This window comes from Pleurodeles waltl, chromosome 9 (genome assembly GCF_031143425.1).
Source record: "Pleurodeles waltl isolate 20211129_DDA chromosome 9, aPleWal1.hap1.20221129, whole genome shotgun sequence".
NCBI lineage: Eukaryota > Metazoa > Chordata > Amphibia > Caudata > Salamandridae > Pleurodeles > Pleurodeles waltl.
In genome coordinates this window covers 459,248,289-459,268,012 of record NC_090448.1, presented here as the reverse complement: position 1 = coordinate 459,268,012, position 19,724 = coordinate 459,248,289, and the positions used below count along the sequence as shown (strand labels likewise).

The 19,724-nt window shown below is 44.6% G+C and overlaps 1 protein-coding gene across 5 annotated transcripts in view; it reads left to right on the top strand.

Moving 5' to 3' along the window:
* KLC1 (kinesin light chain 1) overlaps positions 1-19,724 on the top strand; it is a 377,498-nt gene that overhangs the window by 244,488 nt on the left and 113,286 nt on the right. For all 5 annotated transcript variants that reach the window (XR_011198745.1, XM_069207275.1, XM_069207276.1 and 2 more), the window contains exon 7: positions 7,252-7,353. Coding sequence is in view for 4 of the 5 variants with exons in the window: in XM_069207275.1 (XP_069063376.1) it covers positions 7,252-7,353 (102 nt within the window). In the remaining variant the exon portion in view is untranslated. The remainder of the gene's footprint in view (positions 1-7,251; positions 7,354-19,724) is intronic.

Sequence of the window (19,724 nt, the reverse complement as noted above, 5' to 3'; positions counted from 1 at the left end):
TCTCAGATGCTCCCCTTCATCTGAGCTGTTCTGGACACAGTGCAGTTTCGGGTTTATCCTCCCGAGTAGTGAGTCCAGGATTTTCAGGCTATGATACCGACATTTCATACTCTAACCTGGATTTCGGTGAGAATGAGCCTGAGGCTGCTGGTCCTCATCCCGCTGGTACCACATGCTAGATGGGGTATGCGGGCTCTGCAGTGGGACCTGAAGTTCCAGTGTGCGCGGCATCAGGGAAATCTCTGATATGGTCTAGATCACGGAGGGAACTGTGCAAGATCTGCAGTGGTGGCTCTTGGACTGTGACTGGGTCAGAGGCAGATCCCTCTCACCATCTGCCCCAACCAGACCTAACAGTAATGACAGATGCGTCACTCCTAGGATGGGGCAGCCACATGGGAGAGGCGGAGATCAGAGGTGTTTGGTCTCCGGCGGAGTCCAGGCTCCACATCAGTCTTTTGTAGCTCAGGCGGTTCAAACTGACATTGAAAGCATTCCTTCCCTCTCTTTAAGGGAAAGTATTGCAGGTGTTGACAGAAAACACCACCTCCATGTGGTAGTGCAACAAGCAGGACGGGTTGGGGTCGTATACCCTTTGTCAGTAGGCTCTGCGCCTCTGGACATGGCTGGAACACCAGTGAATTTCCTTGGTGGTTCAATACCTGGCAGGCTCTGCGAATGCCAGAGTGGATGAACTCAGCTGACATTGCCTGGTTGATAACAAGTGGTGTCTCCATCTGGAGGTGGTGCAAGATCTGTATCAGCAGTAGGGCGAGCCTTGGCCCCCCGTACCACTTCTGCCCAGAAATCTCAAGAAGATTAAGAACAACTGGGCCCAAGTAATCCTTGTGGCTCCTGACGGGGGAACGAAGAGTCTGTTATTTCAAGCTTTTGAGCATGGACATTGGTCCTCCAATCAGACTGCCCCTTCAGGAGGATCTTCCGTCGCAGCAGCAGGGGAGGGTTCTCCACCCAAACCTGTCCAGTCTCTGCCTTCTTGCATGGAGATTGAACTGCGGCAGTTGGCAGCTTTTAACTTCCGCCTGAAGTGTGTAACATTATTTTGCCAGCCATGCATCCTTTTACCAAAACAGTAAACACCTGTCAATGGAACACATTTGTGGCATGGTGCACAGACAAGTCTGTTGACCCCCCACTCTGACCATCTTTCTGAGGTACTCTTGTTTAGACTTTCTTTGGCCCAGCAGGGCTCTCCTTTGGGCACCCTTAATGGTTATTTGTCTGCATTCTCTGCATCTCTGAGATTATCTGAGCAACCTTCTTTGTTTAAATCTCCTATAGTTAGTAGGTTCCTTAAGGATCTTTCCCATATGTTTCCTCCATCACTTTTTATAATGCTCCAATGGGATTTGAATTTGGTTCTTACCTTCTTAATGTGCGGTCCTTTTGAGGCGCTCCATAATTGTCCTCTCTGGCTTCTGATGTTAAAAACAGCCTTCCTTCTGGCCTTTACATCTGACGCAGGGTGTATGAGCTGCAGGCATTGTCATCTAAGCCACCCTTCCTTTCCATCTATCCTGACAAAGTGTTATTCGCACCAGGGCTTCCTTTTTGCTAAAAGCATTTACACCCTTTCATGTAGGCCAATCCATCATTTATCCTACTTTTTAGGCACCCCCTCATCCTTCTACGGGAGAGGAGAGACTCCATTGCCTGGACCCAAAAAGAGCATTGGCGTTCTACCTTGATCATACCAAAGAGTATGGATTTTCAACTCTTTTTTGGTTATGTGGGTGTGAAGGAAAGTCGAGCAGTGCAGAAGAGAACTATCTCTAGATTAGTCATTCTCTGCAACAAAATGTGCTATGCATTGGCTAAAAAGGAGCCCCCAAGGGTTTGCACTCTCACTCTTCCAGAGCGACAGCTGCAACCACTGCGTTAGCGCGTGGAGTTCCAGCCCTGGACATCTGTCAGGCAGCAACGTGGGCTTCACTGCACACGTTCACTAAACACACCTGCCTGGACAGTCAGTTCCGAAGGGATGGGTACTTTGTCCCTTTGGTCCTGCAGGACTTTCTAGTATGATCTTGGTTTGCAGACCCTCCTCCGGGGATGGTATTGCTTGGGTATCTATTCTTAGGTAAGGAATCTGCAACTAAAAGTCTCTATCAGATGAACAAGTTACCTTTGGTAATGCCTTATCTGGTAGAGACATATTCTAATTGCAGATTCCTTACCGACCCACCCATCCTCCCTGCTCTGCAAACTGATTACTAGGGATGGTGACTTCCATTTCAGGGCCCTAATCTTGACACACCAGTGGTCAGTGTTCTTAATGGCTCTGCGCTTCTGGGGTGGAGAGCCGTGAAAAGAAATGTACTTCAGTGCGCCAGGGTGGCACCTTTATAGGTCGCTTCAATGTCATATCCAGTGCGCATGATGCCGACGACTGATGCGGACCTGACTGACACCAGCTTGCGGCACACAGGGGTACTGCTCTGGAAAAATCTCCGGATTCAGACTGATGCCTGGGGAAAATTCTGAGGTAAGGAATCTGCAACTAGAATGTCTCTACCAGATAAGGGGTTGCCAAAGGTAAGTAACATGTTCTTTTTGACGAGTGTGCATTTTCATAAATTAAACTTTCTTGCTAAATCCATTCACCTAGGCCCAGGTTTACGTTGACTTCTTTTTATAATTTTTGGCGTGTTCCTCCATACTTGTTTTTTCTCAAAGGGCCACAATTTAGCTATTACATACAATATTGTATAAGGTCCAGACACAATTTTTAATGTTTCACTAATGTTCACTTTTTTCTTTCTTCTGTGTTTAGACTCTATCATTACATCACGCTAAGAGGCGTATGTGTACTAGGGATATGAGTGTTGAGGTGGCAAACAGCACAACAATAAACGACTCAGTAGGAAAGCCAGGGAATTAGCAATCAGGAGAGTGGAGTAAAATTCTCCTTCCCTTGCTTGCCCCCAATATCTTGTGATGAAATCCTCTGTACATATAAAATACATTTATTCATTAAACATATTGTATGAGATGTATAAAACTGCAAAACATACGAATTCATGTTCATTGCAAATTTTATTAATCAATTAGTTGTGGCATTCATGTTTAAAGCAATTGCCACATTAGTATTTTCAAAGTCCTGTGTTTAAAATAAAAGTCCTCAAGTCCTAATATAGTTCGTATTCTATTGTAGTATAATTTCATATATCTGTTTCACTTCACAGCTCATTCAGATACTGAGACCAGGATATGTTTCTATTTCCAAAAGTACTTGTTTTTAACATCACATTCCCTTTCATTAGTAAACAGGAACTGGCATTTTGAAAAACACTTGTACTCCCAGTGAGGTGGTGCTCCTGAAATGCTAATATACTTATTTTGAGGTATCTGCAGACTAAAATAGAAAGTCTTCTTCATAGATTGATTTTCAATGAAGAAATGTAAATAATTCTGATTCAGCCTGATCACTCAATAGGAGCTCACTTCCCCTGTATAAGGAATGATATGATGGAATCTCTCTACTAGCAAGCATATCCATTAGCTGTTATTCTATGATGGGCATATTTGATCCATATGTTCTCATTAATAATTTAAGTAGGACAGTGCGAAACAAGTAGGACAGTTGGCCTTTTGGAGATGCCACACATTCTCCCGCTGTGGCATATGTTTGAATTAGGGATGGTACATCACACAATGCTAATTATATATATATGGTAAAATACAGGTGTCATTCCCATAATGTGTTCTATGAAGCAATAAACTACATGTAAGCCACAGGGAATGTTTACATACGTTTGTGAGAGATTAATGGTTTTTGTTAATGATGGAAAATAGTTACACTAGAATTGCACTGGCATGAGAGTAAAAATTCCAGACCCTTGGGATTGGTCTGATGTGGCTCTAAATCCTGTGAGAAGCTGAAATACATTGACATTTCAAGAGGCTAAGTGGCTACATAAACTACGAAATAAAAAGGATATTTTCATGGCAAATGATTATTTTTGGACAAATATTGAAAGCCTTTTATAAAGATTTATTGACCTCAGTATCTGAATGACCTCCGAGGTGGAATGGTTACATGAAATTAAATGCGCAAGTACTTAGTTTGTATTTTAAACATGACTTTGACACTATGGATTTGATGGATGATTTTAAATATGAATATGACAACTGCTTGATGGATATAATGTGTAACACTAATACCTATGTTTTATAGAGTTAAACATGTCATGGGAACATATTTTTCTGAGTGATTACATTTAATATGCACAGAGAATTTAACCCTGATCAGTCACAAGTAATAAGCAGCAGCAGGCCACAATTTAATGTGGTATTTATTTATGCCTGTGGAAGAATTGTTTTGTCTCATGGGTTACCTTGGTCCCTTATGCCATTGTGTATTGAATTCATCTCAAGCCCTCCTTTTGGTCTTCCTTTGAGCTGTCTCCTTTTAATTGTTCTTTTTATTGCTTCAATCCTGATGATTTACTCAAACGAATTCTCTTCATCGAAATGGGTGTCTCAAGCGATTGCTTTGGTTTGTTTTACACAGCGCTGATTATTATTGCAGTGTGCTTCTCTTTTTTTGGAGGGTCGAATTATTATTACATCAATGTGCTGACTACACTGGATAATTTTTTGTTGTTATACTGTTTTTTTCTAGGGTAAACCTTGATTTATTGATCCTTCACACCTCATGTTGCTCTAATATTATGTTGCTGCAAGCCTAAATTCTGTGTCCATCTTAATGCCAATGGATGGAGTTTTGATCACTTTGCTCCAGATGGCGTCAAATTCCTTTTGTCCAACCCTAGGGCCCTGATTACGAATTAGGCGGAATTCCATACAGAGATTCACAGCAGCCAGAATTACCACTACTGGATTGTATCTATGCATGTAATTTCCACCTATTACAAGTTAGACCCCTCAGTTAGGGAATTAACTGTGTGGATGCAGAATTACTGTGCAAAATTCCGAATGGTATTCCCTGTTCTGAGAGGTTTAATGCTTCCCTTTATCACCTGATCTGAGCGGGTGGTATATAGGAACAGTGGCTTTTCTGCAGATGTGGTGGGGTGGGGTAGGGTAAGAGGGTAGAGAAATGTAAGAATAGTTTTGGCATGTTGGAGCACTGCATGCTTTTCTCATTGCCCAAAAAAAGAAATTCTGTCAGGGACAGTAGACCGAGGCTTGGCTCCTGTTGAGTCTAGGCCTTCTGCGATTATAGTGGCTGCCTGTGTGTTGTGCTCATCATTTAAAGGCCATATGTACGTTGACCTTTATGCTAGGAGGGTTATAGAGGTTTGAAAGGGCGAGTGACCTGATTAATATCTATTAAGGAATTTGATTGTCAGGCAGGCAAACAGAAGTAGACGAAGGTTGACACCCCATAAATGCAGGCAAGTTGAGCTACTTTAGCAGTATGTATTGCTTTAACTGACATGTTTTGTTGGAGACATTGTTTGGCGCAACGACTGCCGCAGAGTGCCCTTGGCCAAGCTGTGACTTCCGACAGTCAACGGAGGACTGGGGTTCTTAACTTCAAATACTACTACTTAGTGGCTCAGCTGCAGTGAGTGAGCATTGGTTCTCAAGGTGGTCGCTAGATGAGACTTGCACAGGGGGACAAGATCCACTGCAACACAAACACTTAGACTTCTCCTTCCCCGAAGAAAGGCTGGTGGGTGCCGACCTCCGCTGATACGGGTGGCCCAGAACTGCTTTCATAGAAGCTTGCTCCTTATTAATCATGTGGTGCCTTAACTGCCTTTTTATATGTCTTTTAGAGTTGGTGGAACAGCTAGGTAGTTTCTCCGTAGGCGAGTCTGGAATGTGGTGGGCATTGCGACACATAGCTACCAGTTCTAGAATGGCCAATTTGTAACTTTAATCGCTGTTCAGAAGCATGTCAACATCCACAGAGGTCAATTCCTGGCCCATATTCATGATCAAAACCTGTCAAACTGTGGCACAGCAACTGAAAAGCCACAAACACATGCCCTCATCCAGACACTATTTATGATCTGCAGCAGATATAGGCTAGGGTGTTGGATCAACAAAGCCCTGAGGCTGCAGAGTTTGTGGGAGGAATGGGAAACAGAGACAGGGAGGGTATTGCATGACTGGGATTGGGCCAGGGCTTTTGCATACCCTCTCAGTCTCATGCAACCCCAGATTCACATATTTTCACCTCAATAGAGCCTATCACTCCCGTAAAAAAATTACCAAGATGTTTCCTGAATAACATTCCTCAGATGTAATGCCCTTACGGCAGACATGCAGCACATACTGTAAAGTTGCAAACTCCTTACCAAACTACTGGCCTACAGTCAAACGAGCTTACTACCATCACTGGGTACCCCAGCCGTAACAGCTGGTAAGTTTAAATGCACTGAAATAAAACAAGCTGGTCACCTGACTCCTAGACCTGGCCCTATTGCTAGTTCAGCCATAACCTGAAAGTGAAGAGTGCTAGTCTCACAGAACCCCCCCCCCCCCCACCACCACCACCCCCCCCCACCCCCAAACCCTTGACGGGGGCCAGCCAGTATACTTTACGGAAGTGGGCTAAACCAAGAGCAAAGCCCTGCAAACGGAAGAGGCTGAAGGCCTTAGGAAGTGCCCAGTTGCAAAAAGATGGGACAGCATGCCTCAAAATCACCACAAGAGATGATACTCTCCCACCATAGCAGTTGGCCGAATTGTTGGCAATCCTGGCATGAAAGACTCTGTGCAATGCTAAATTGCTTTCCTATCAGCTCTTTCTCAAGATAGCTAACATTGCAGATGCACTCCCCCAACCCAGCAGCGTGAGCTGTGCCTGCATTCCATAATTAGTGCACGGTATTTGCCACTAGTGATGCCATACTGACATCACACCTATAGGTGTACACTACCACAACTGCATAACACTTGCAAGCCCATCAGCCATAACCTGCCTCACTGTGAAGTTTCTATGTTAAAGTTCTGGTTTATTTTCCAAGTTAATGACTAATGCACATCTCGACACATTAAGTTCACGTTTAGCGCAGGCGAACTATAACTAAATAACATATTGACATTAAATTCAGTGAACATTGCACATGACTGAGTTATATATGAAATCAATATAAATTCACAGTCTTTTTTGGTTAAAAAAAAAAAAAAAAGTTAACCTGTTGGTGTAAATATACATTAAAAGCTGTATTCATCTCATTCAAATATTGCACCTGTGAGCTCCTTATTAAAGAATCCTTTAGCACTATGATTTTTGTCCTCCCCTCTTGGCAGGTGGCAGCAACACTCAACAACTTGGCAGTACTGTACGGAAAACGTGGAAAGTACAAGGAGGCAGAACCATTGTGCAAAAGAGCCCTCGAGATCCGAGAAAAGGTACGAGTTAACAATGTCTGTTTGAGAAGAGGCAGATGTGCTATTTGTGTAAGAAAAACTTATGTCAAGGGTAGGTTGAACTATATGTCCGTATTGGCTGAGCTTTTGTGGCTTTAAATTTGCGTTGTATTCTTGTGCATTAGTCTGTTGCCCAAACAATGTCTTGCCAAACCATTTACTGGCATTATTTGATTGCTTGTATATCACTTTTGGTGATATTTCATCACATGAAATTATTTAAAATGTATCCCAGTAATGTTTCTAGGAGGCTGTGAAGTATTACATTGAAGGTTGCTTGTACCACTTTTTTCCTTTATTGCTGACCGAGCCAAAATACACACACTGAGAGGAGTCAAAAAGAATCTCTGGAATGTACTTCTTAGTCTAAAGGAGACCTTTATTATATCTCTTCGCAAGGTTCATGAAGGAAGGTCAGTATAACCAACAGGGCACTTTTAAGATGCGCAGCAATGAAGTGAGAACATGTACAAAGAATCCTCATTCTAAAACAGCAAATATATACATGCAAAGATAAAATAAAACACCTATATTGAGATATATATATATGTTCGATGGCATGTGTAGCTGCAGATACACATGCTGTGCACAGTCCGCCGTCTGGTGTTGGGCTCGGAGTGTTACAAGTTGTTTTTCTTCGAAGAAGTCTTTTCGAGTCACGAGACCGAGGGACTCCTCCTACTTCGGTTCCATTGCGCATGGGCGTCGACTCCATCTTAGATTGTTTTTTTTCCGCCATCGGGTTCGGACGTGTTCCTTTTCGCTCCGTGTTTCGGGTCGGAAAGTTAGTTAGAATCTTGGAAAAAAACGTTGGTATTGTTTGCGTTCGGTATCGGGATAGTTAGAACAAATCGACACCGAATTTTGAAGAGCTCTGGTGGCACTTCGGGGTTTTTTAGATCCCCCGTCGGGGCCTGGTCGGCCCGGCCATGTGCGACTTCAAGGCTCATGGAACGGACCCCATTCCGTTTCTGCCCAAAATGCCATCACAAGTATCCGTATACGGATCACCATCTGGTCTGTAACTTGTGCTTGTCCCCCGAGCACAAGGAGGATACTTGTGAAGCCTGTCGAGCGTTTCGGTCGAGGAAGACGCTGAGAGACCGAAGAGCCAGGAGACTACAAATGGCGTCCAAGCCGACAGGTCAAGATCGTTTCGAGGAGGAAGAAGAAGCTTTCTCCGTCCGCGAGTCGGATTCGGAAGAACTCGACGCCGAAGAAACAACCAAAACCGTGAGTAAGACGTCGAAAATCAAGACTCACAAGAAGTCTACAAAAGCCCAGGGGACGCCACCGCCAACAGGCCATGGCTTAACCCGAAAAATAGGTGACCCATCCAAGGCACCGAAAAAAGGCATGCTGGTGTCGAAGTCATCCGACTCCGTTCGAGATACCGCCACACAGCAACCTCGGAGCCGAGATGGCGGCTCCGAGAAACTTCGGCACAGAGACAGCGGCACCGAAGAATTTCGGCACAGAGACACGCCGAAATCAAAGAAGGTTTCTTCAGAGCCTAAAAAGACTTCCGGAAAGGTTTCGGTTCCGAAACAGCCAGCCTCGGAGCCGAAAACTAGCTCCTATACAGAGGAACAAGGACTAACCTCCCAATTACATCGATTTGGAGAGGAGCTTCAATCTGCAGAGCCTGACTACACACAAAGAAGGCTTCATATTCATGAGGACACAGGGAAGATAACCACTCTTCCCCCAATCAAAATAAAAAGGAAACTTGCCTTTCAACAAAAGGACAAGCAACCACAGGCAAAGGTGGCAAAGAAAACAACCCCACCACCGTCTCCACCACCATCAATACATGCATCACCAGCAACAACTCCACCACTGATGCACTCACCAGCTCATACCACAATGAGTCAGGATGATCCCGATGCATGGGACCTCTACGATGCTCCAGTGTCTGACAATAGCCCAGACTCTTATCCTACAAAACCGTCACCACCTGAGGACAGTAGATCCTATACACAGGTGGTCGCAAGGGCAGCCGAGTTTCACAATGTGTCCTTACATTCGGAACCAATTGAGGATGACTTTCTCTTTAACACCCTATCCTCCACCCATAGCCAATATTAAAGCCTTCCCATGCTCCCAGGAATGCTAAAACATTCCAAACAAATATTTCAGGATCCAGTTAAAGGCAGAGCCGTAACTCCAAGGGTGGAGAAAAAATATAAGCCACCGCCCACTGATCCAATATATATTACAACACAACTAACACCGGACTCAGTAGTTGTGGGGGCAGCTCGTAAGAGAGCCAACTCTCATACATCAGGAGACGCACCACCTCCAGACAAAGAGAGCCGCAAATTTGATGCTGCGGGAAAACGGGTTGCAGCACAAGCAGCAAATCAGTGGCGTATTGCCAATTCACAAGCACTTTTGGCAAGATACGACAGGGCTCATTGGGATGAAATGCAACATTTCATCGAACACTTACCCAAGGAGTTCCAAAAAAGAGCGCAACAGGTGGTGGAAGAGGGACAAAGTATCTCAAATAATCAGATACGGTCTTCCATGGATGCAGCAGATACAGCTGCAAGGACAATAAACACTGCAGTCACAATACGAAGGCACGCATGGCTGCGCACTTCTGGGTTCAAACCGGAAATCCAGCAGGCTGTGCTCAATATGCCAATTAATGAACAGCAATTGTTTGGGCCGGAGGTAGACACTGCCATCGAAAAACTCAAGAAGGACACCGATACAGCCAAAGCCATGGGCGCACTCTACTCCCCGCAGAGCAGAGACACATTTCGTAAAACACCTTTTAGGGGAGGGTTTCGAGGTCAACCCACAGAAACCACAACCTCACAAACAAGGCCTACCTACCAGGGTCAATATCAGAGGGGAGGTTTTCGGGGACAATTTAGAGGGGGCCAATTCCCAAAAAATCGAGAAATTCCAAGGCCCCAAAACCCCTCAAAATCAGCAGTGACTCACAAGTCACACACCCCCACCACATAACACCTGTGGGGGGAAGACTAAGCCAATTTTACAAAAATTGGGAGGAAATAACAACAGACACTTGGGTCTTAGCAATTATCCAGCATGGTTATTGCATAGAATTTCGCCAATTCCCTCCAAACGTCCCACCGAAAACACACAATATGTCAAAACAACATATAGATCTTCTAGGACTAGAAGTTCAGGCATTGCTACAAAAGGACGCGATAGAATTAGTACCAACTCAACAAAAAAACACAGGAGTTTACTCACTGTACTTTCTCATACCCAAAAAAGACAAAACTCTGAGACCAATACTAGATCTCAGAACACTAAACACCTACATAAAATCGGACCACTTTCACATGGTCACGTTACAAGACGTATAACCACTGCTCAAACAGCAAGACTACATGACAACATTAGATCTAAAAGATGCGTATTTCCATATACCAATACATCCTTCACACAGGAAATACCTAAGGTTCGTATTCCAAGGAATACATTACCAATTCAAAGTGTTGCCATTCGGAATAACAACTGCGCCAAGAGTTTTTACAAAATGCCTGGCAGTAGTAGCTGCACATATCAGAAGGCAGCAAATACATGTGTTCCCGTACTTAGACGACTGGCTAATCAAAACCAACACGCTAAAACAGTGTTCACAGCACACAAAATATGTCATACAAACCCTTCACAGGCTAGGTTTCTCCATCAACTACGCGAAGTCACACCTTCTGCCGTGTCAAACGCAGCAATACTTAGGAGCGACAATCAACACAGCAAAAGGGATTGCCACTCCAAGTCCACAACGGGTTCAAGCATTTCACAAAGTAATACAGGCCATGTATCCAACACAAAAGATACAAGTCAGAATGGTAATGAAACTACTAGGCATGATGTCTTCATGCATAGCCATTGTCCCAAACGCAAGATTGCACATGCGTCCCTTACAACAGTGCCTAGCATCACAATGGTCACAAGCACAGGGTCAACTTCTAGATCTGGTGTTGATAGACCGCCAAACATACATCTTGCTTCTATGGTGGAACAGTACAAATTTAAACCTAGGGCGGCCTTTCCAAGACCCAGTGCCACAATACGTCATAACAACAGATGCTTCCATGACAGGGTGGGGAGCACACCTCAATCAACACCGCATCCAAGGACAATGGGACATACATCAGAGACAGTTTCACATAAATCACTTGGAAATGTTAGCAGTATTTCTAGCGCTAAAAGCATTTCAACCCATAATAACCCAAAAATACATTCTTGTCAAAACAGACAACATGACAACAATGTATTATCTAAACAAACAAGGAGGGACACACTCGACACAGTTGTGCCTCCTAACACAGAAAATATGGCATTGGGCGATCCACAACCACATTCGCCTAATAGCACAATTTATTCCAGGGATTCAGAACCAGTTGGCAGACAATCTCTCTCGAGATCACCAACAAACCCACACATGGGAAATTCACCCCCAAATACTAAACAACTACTTTCAAATTTGGGGAACACCTCAAATAGATCTATTTGCAACAAAGGAAAACTCAAAATGCCAAAACTTCGCATCCAGATACCCACAAGATCAATCCCAAGGCAATGCTCTATTGATGAACTGGTCAGGGATCTTTGCATACGCTTTACCCCCTCTCCTTCCATATGTAGTAAACAGGTTGAGTCAAAACAAACTCAAACTCATACTAATAGCACCAACACGGGCAAGACAACCTTGGTACACGACACTACTAGACCTGTCAGTAGTACCTCATGTCAAACTACCCAACAGACCAGATCTGTTAACACAACACAAACAACAGATCAGACATCCAAATCCAGCATCTTTGAATCTAGCAATTTGGCTCCTGAAATCCTAGAATTCGGACACTTGCACCTCACACAAGAATGTATGGAGGTCATAAAACAAGCTAGGAAACCTACCACTAGACACTGCTACGCAAACAAGTGGAAAAGATTTGTGTATTACTGCCAGAATAATCAAATTCAGCCATTAACCGCATCTCCGAAAGATATAGTTGGATACTTACTACATTTGCAAAAATCAAATCTAGCTTTCTCTTCCATAAAAATACATCTCACCGCAATATCAGCTTACCTACAAATTACTCATTCGACTTCACTATTTAGAATACCAGTCATTAAAGCGTTTATGGAAGGCTTAAAAAGAATCATACCACCAAGGACACCACCTGTTCCTTCATGGAACCTCAACATTGTCTTAACAAGACTCATGGGTCCACCTTTCGAGCCCATGCATTCTTGTGAAATGCAATACTTAACGTGGAAAGTTGCATTTTTGATTGCCATTACATCTCTAAGAAGAGTGATCGAGATTCAAGCATTTACCATACAAGAGCCATTTATTCAGATACATAAAAATAAAGTAGTTCTGAGAACAAATCCAAAATTTTTACCAAAGGTTATCTCACCGTTCCACTTAAATCAAACAGTAGAATTACCAATGTTCTTCCCACAACCAGATTCAGTAGCGGAAAGAGCACTACATACATTAGACATCAAAAGAGCACTAATGTACTACATTGACAGAACGAAACTAATTAGAAAAACAAAACAACTATTTATTGCCTTTCAAAAACCTCATACAGGAAATCCAATTTCAAAACAAGGCATTGCTAGGTGGATAGTTAAGTGTATTCAAACTTGCTATCTTAAAGCAAAAAGAGAGCTGCCTATTACACCAAAGGCACACTCAACCAGAAAGAAAGGGGCTACCATGGCCTTTCTAGGAAATATTCCAATGAACGAAATATGTAAGGCAGCAACATGGTCCACGCCTCATACATTTACCAAGCACTACTGTGTAGATGTGTTAACTGCACAACAAGCCACAGTAGGTCAGGCTGTACTAAGAACATTATTTCAAACTACTTCAACTCCTACAGGCTGAACCACCGCTTTTGGGGAGATAACTGCTTACTAGTCGGTGCACAGCATGTGTATCTGCAGCTACACATGCCATCGAACGGAAAATGTCACTTACCCAGTGTACATCTGTTCGTGGCATGAGTCGCTGCAGATTCACATGCGCCCACCCGCCTCCCCGGGAGCCTGTAGCCGTTTAGAAGTAGATCTTGAACATTTGTACATTTGTAAATATATGTTCGGTGGCATGTGTAGCTGCAGATACACATGCTGTGCATAGTCCGCCGTCTGGTGTTGGGTCGGAGTGTTACAAGTTGTTTTTCTTCGAAGAAGTCTTTTCAACTCACAAGACCGAGGGACTCCTCCTCCTTTGTTTCCATTGCGCATGGGCGTCGACTCCATCTTAGATTGTTTTTTTTCCGCCATCGGGTTCGGACGTGTTCCTTTTCGCTCCGGGTTTCGGGACGGAAAGATAGTCAAAACTTCGGAAAACTGCGTCGGTATTGTTTCGTTCGGTATCGGGTTAGATAGAATCGACACCGAATCGTGAAAAGCTCCGGTAGCCCTTCGGGGTAACTTCGACCCCCCGTCGGGGCCTGGTCGGCCCGACCGCGTGTAACATCGATACCGATGGAACGGACCCCGTTCTGATTCTGTCCTAAATGCCACAGCAAATACCCATATACAGACCAACATTTGGTCTGTAACTTGTGCCTGTCGCCCGAGCACAAGGAAGAAACGTGTGAGGCCTGTCGTGCGTTTCGGTCCCGAAAGACTCTCCCTGACCGAAGAGCCAGAAGGTTGCAAATGGCGTCCACGCCGACAGGACAACGAGGGTTCGAGGAACAAGGAGAAGAAGAGGAAGCCTTCTCAATCCATGAATCGGACTCGGAGGAATTCGACGCCGAAGAAACCGTGAGTAAGACGTCGAAACAAGCACCACACGGGAAAACAGACAAGGCCCAGGGGACGCCACTGCCAACAGGCCATGGCTCAACCCATAAAATAGGTGACCGTCCATCGGCACCGAAAAAGGGCGAACCGGTGCCGAGATCGCCCGACTCGGGTCGAGACACAGGCACGCAGCAATCTCGGGACCGAGAAAGTGCTGCCGAAAAGGGTCGACGCCGAGACAGCGGAACCGAAGCTGCTCGACGCAGAGACAGCGGCACCGAGGATGATCGACGCCGAGAAGGCTCGACTACAAAAAAGAGAAAATTCTCCTCGGAGCCGAAAACAAGCAAAGACACAGTTTCGGTGCCAAAACGCCCAGCAACCGAACCGACGGCCAGCTCTTATTCAGAGGAACAATCACTGTCCTCTCAAATGCGCAAACACAGATTTGAAGAAGAGTTACAAACCACTGACGTAGACCACACCCAGAAGCGGATCTTCATACAGAGTGGGACAGGGAAGATCAGCACTCTTCCCCCAATCAGGAGGAAAAGGAGACTCGAGTTCCAAACACAAGAACAAACACCACAAGCAAAAGTGGTGAAGAAAGTAACTCCACCACCCTCTCCTCCACCTGTAACTCATACATCACCGGCACAAACTCCGTCACATTCACCAGCTCATACCACCATGAGCCAAGATGACCAGGACGCTTGGGACCTATACGACGCCCCAGTATCAGACAATAGTCCTGAGTCGTACCCTACCACGCCCTCACCACCTGAGGACAGCACAGCGTATGCACAGGTGGTAGCTAGGGCAGCAGAGTTCCATAACGTGTCATTACACTCAGAACCTGTCGAGGATGACTTCCTTTTCAACACCCTCTCCTCCACCCATAGCACCTATCAAAGCCTGCCTACGCTCCCGGGAATGCTAAGGCACGCAAAACAGATCTTTAAAGAACCTGTCAAAAGCAGAGCGATAACTCCACGGGTGGAGAAAAAATATAAAGCACCGCCCACGGACCCTGCTTTTATCACATCACAACTGCCACCAGATTCAGTTGTAGTAGGGGCAGCTCGCAAGAGAGCCAACTCGCACACATCAGGCGACGCCCCACCTCCGGACAAAGAGAGCCGCAAGTTCGACGCAGCTGGAAAAAGGGTTGCTGTACAAGCTGCAAACCAGTGGCGCATCGCGAACTCTCAGGCGCTCCTAGCGCGATATGACAGAGCCCATTGGGATGAGATGCAGCATCTCATCGAGCATCTGCCCAAAGAATTACAGAAACGGGCAAAACAAGTAGTTGAGGAGGGACAAAATATCTCTAATAACCAAATACGCTCCTCTATGGATGCAGCGAATACAGCTGCAAGAACAATAAATACTGCAGTAACCATAAGAAGGCACGCATGGTTGCGCACATCCGGGTTTAAACCCGAGATCCAACAGGCAGTGCTCAATATGCCGTTCAACGAACAACAATTGTTTGGACCCGATGTGGACACGGCAATTGAGAAATTGAAAAAGGACACTGACACAGCCAAGGCCATGGGCGCACTCTATTCCCCGCAGGGCAGAGGCACTTTTGGCACATTTCGCAGAACACCCTTCAGAGGGGGGTTTCGGGGTCAAGCCACACAAGCCAGCACCTCACAATCAACACCGTCTACCTACCAGGGACAGTACCAAAGGGGAGGCTTTCGGGGCCAGTACAGAGGGGGACAATTCCCTAGAAACCGGGGAAAATTTCAAGGTCCCAAAACCCCTACAACCAAACAGTGACTCACAAGTCACTCAACCCCTTCACACAACACCAGTGGGGGGAAGACTAAGCCAATTCTACAAAGCTTGGGAGGAGATAACAACAGACACTTGGGTCTTAGCAATTATCCAACATGGTTATTGCATAGAATTTCTCCAAATCCCTCCAAATGTCCCACCAAAAACACAAAACATGTCAAAACAGCATTTAGACCTTCTGGAATTAGAAGTTCAGGCATTACTGCAAAAGGACGCAATAGAACTTGTACCACGTACACAAAGGAACACAGGAGTTTACTCACTGTACTTTCTAATACCAAAAAAAGACAAAACACTGAGACCAATCTTAGATCTCAGAACACTTAACATCTACATCAAATCGGAACACTTTCACATGGTCACGCTACAAGACTTATTACCACTGCTAAAACAACAAGACTATATGACAACCTTAGATCTAAAGGACGCGTATTTCCACATACCGATACATCCCTCGCACAGGAAATACCTAAGGTTCGTATTCAAGGGAATACATTACCAATTCAAAGTGTTGCCGTTCGGTATAACAACCGCACCAAGAGTATTTACAAAATGCCTAGCAGTAGTAGCTGCACATATCAGAAGGCAGCAAATACACGTGTTCCCCTACCTAGACGATTGGCTAATCAAAACCAACTCCCTAACAAAGTGTTCACACCACACAGAGTATGTCATACAAACCCTCTACAAACTCGGTTTCTCCATCAACTATGCAAAATCACACATTCTGCTGTGCAAAACACAGCAATACTTAGGAGCGACAATCAACACAACAAAGGGGATTGCCACTCCAAGTCCACAAAGGGTTCAACATTTTTACAAGGTTATACAAGCCATGTATCCGACACAAAAAATACATGCAAAGATGGTATTAAAACTCCTAGGCATGATGTCTTCATGCATAGCCATTGTCCCAAACGCAAGCCTGCACATGAGGCCCTTACAACAGTGCCTAGCATCGCAATGGTCACAGGCACAGGGTCACCTTCTAGATCTGGTGTTGATAGACCGCCAAACATACATCTCGCTTCTATGGTGGAACAGTATAAATTTAAACAAAGGGCGGCCTTTCCAAGACCCAGTGCCACAATACGTCATAACAACAGATGCTTCCATGACAGGGTGGGGAGCACACCTCAATCAACACAGCATCCAAGGACAATGGGGCGTACTTCAAACAAAGTTGCATATAAATCACCTCGAATTGCTAGCAGTATTCCTAGCGTTGAAAGCATTTCAACCCATCATAACCCACAAATACATTCTTGTCAAAACAGACAACATGACAACAATGTATTATCTAAACAAACAGGGGGGAACACACTCGACACAGCTGTGCCTCCTGGCACAAAAGATATGGCAATGGGCGATTCACAACCACATTCGCCTAATAACACAGTTTATTCCAGGGATCCAGAATCAACTAGCAGACAACCTCTCTCGAGATCACCAACAAGTCCACGAATGGGAGATTCACCCCCAAATTCTAAACACTTACTTCCACATTTGGGGAACACCTCATATAGACCTATTTGCAACAAAGGAGAACGCAAAATGCCAAAACTTCGCATCCAGGTACCCACACAGGCAGTGTCAAGGCAATGCTCTATGGATGAATTGGTCAGGGATATTTGCATACGCTTTTCCCCCTCTCCCTCTCCTTCCATATCTGGTAAACAAATTGAGTCAAAACAAACTCAAACTCATACTAATAGCACCAACATGGGCAAGACAACCCTGGTACACAACACTACTAGACATGTCAGTAGTACCCCATGTCAAGCTACCCAACAGGCCAAATCTGCTAACACAACACAAACAACAGATCAGGCATCCAAACCCAGCATCGCTGAATCTAGCAATCTGGCTCCTGAAATCCTAGAATTCGGACATTTAAACCTCACCCAAGAATGTATGGAGGTCATAAAACAGGCTAGAAGGCCATCCACTAGACACTGCTATGCAAGTAAATGGAAAAGGTTTGTTTGCTACTGCCATAGTAATCAAGTTCAACCATTACATGCATCTCCAAAGGATGTAGTAGGATACTTACTACATTTGCAGAAATCAAATCTGGCCTTCTCTTCCATAAAGATACACCTCGCGGCAATTTCTGCATACCTGCAGATTACCCATTCAACTTCACTATTTAGGATACCTGTCATTAAAGCGTTTATGGAAGGCCTAAAAAGAATTATACCACCAAGAACACCACCTGTTCCTTCATGGAACCTCAACATCGTCTTAACAAGACTCATGGGTCCACCTTTCGAACCCATGCATTCTTGCGAAATGCAATTCTTAACGTGGAAGGTTGCATTTCTCGTTGCCATTACATCTCTAAGAAGAGTAAGCGAAATTCAAGCGTTTACTATACAGGACCCTTTTATCCAAGTACACAAAAATAAGGTAGTTCTAAGAACTAATCCTAAATTTTTACCAAAAGTTATTTCACCGTTCCACTTAAATCAAACAGTAGAACTACCAGTGTTCTTTCCACAGCCAGACTCAGTAGCTGAAAGGGCACTACATACATTAGACATCAGAAGAGCACTAATGTACTACATTGACAGAACAAAACTAATTAGGAAAACAAAACAACTGTTTATTGCATTTCAAAAACCTCATACAGGAAACCCAATATCAAAACAGGGTATAGCCAGATGGATAGTTAAGTGTATCCAAACCTGCTACCTTAAAGCAAAGAGAGAGCTGCCCATTACACCAAAGGCACACTCAACCAGAAAGAAAGGCGCTACCATGGCCTTCCTAGGAAATATCCCAATGAACGAAATATGTAAGGCAGCCACATGGTCTACGCCTCACACATTTACTAAGCACTACTGTGTAGACGTGCTATCCGCACAACAAGCCACAGTAGGTCAAGCCGTACTAAGAACTTTATTTCAAACTACTTCCACTCCTACAGGCTGAGCCACCGCTTTTGGGGAGATAACTGCTTACTAGTCTATGCACAGCATGTGTATCTGCAGCTACACATGCCACCGAACTGAAAATGTCACTTACCCAGTGTACATCTGTTCGTGGCATTAGTCGCTGCAGATTCACATGCGCCCACCCGCCTCCCCGGGAGCCTGTAGCCGTTTGGAAGAAATCTTCAACATACATTTGTAAATATATTACTTAAACTTTATTTTGTACATACTTATTCATTCCATTGCATGGGCACTATTACTAACATACACAACTCCTACCTCACCCTCTGCGGGGAAAACAATCTAAGATGGAGTCGACGCCCATGCGCAATGGAAACAAAGGAGGAGGAGTCCCTCGGTCTCGTGACTCGAAAAGACTTCTTAGAAGAAAAACAACTTGTAACACTCCGACCCAACACCAGACGGCGGACTATGCACAGCATGTGAATCTGCAGCGACTAATGCCACGAACAGATGTACACTGGGTAAGTGACATTTTCATACTTTAACCTTTATTATGTACATACGTATTCATTCCATTGCATGGGCACTATTACTAATATACACAACTCCTACCTCACCCTCTGCGGGGAAAACAATCTAAGATGGAGTCGACGCCCATGCGCAATGGAACCGAAGTAGGAGGAGTCCCTCGGTCTCGTGACTCGAAAAGACTTCTTCGAAGAAAAACAACTTCTAACACTCCGATGTCTCTCCAAAACAGACAACATGACAACAATGTATTACCTAATCAAATAAGGAGGGACACACTCCTCACAACTGTGTCTCTTAGCACACAAGATTTGGCATTGGGCGATTCACAATCACATTCGCCTAATAGCACAG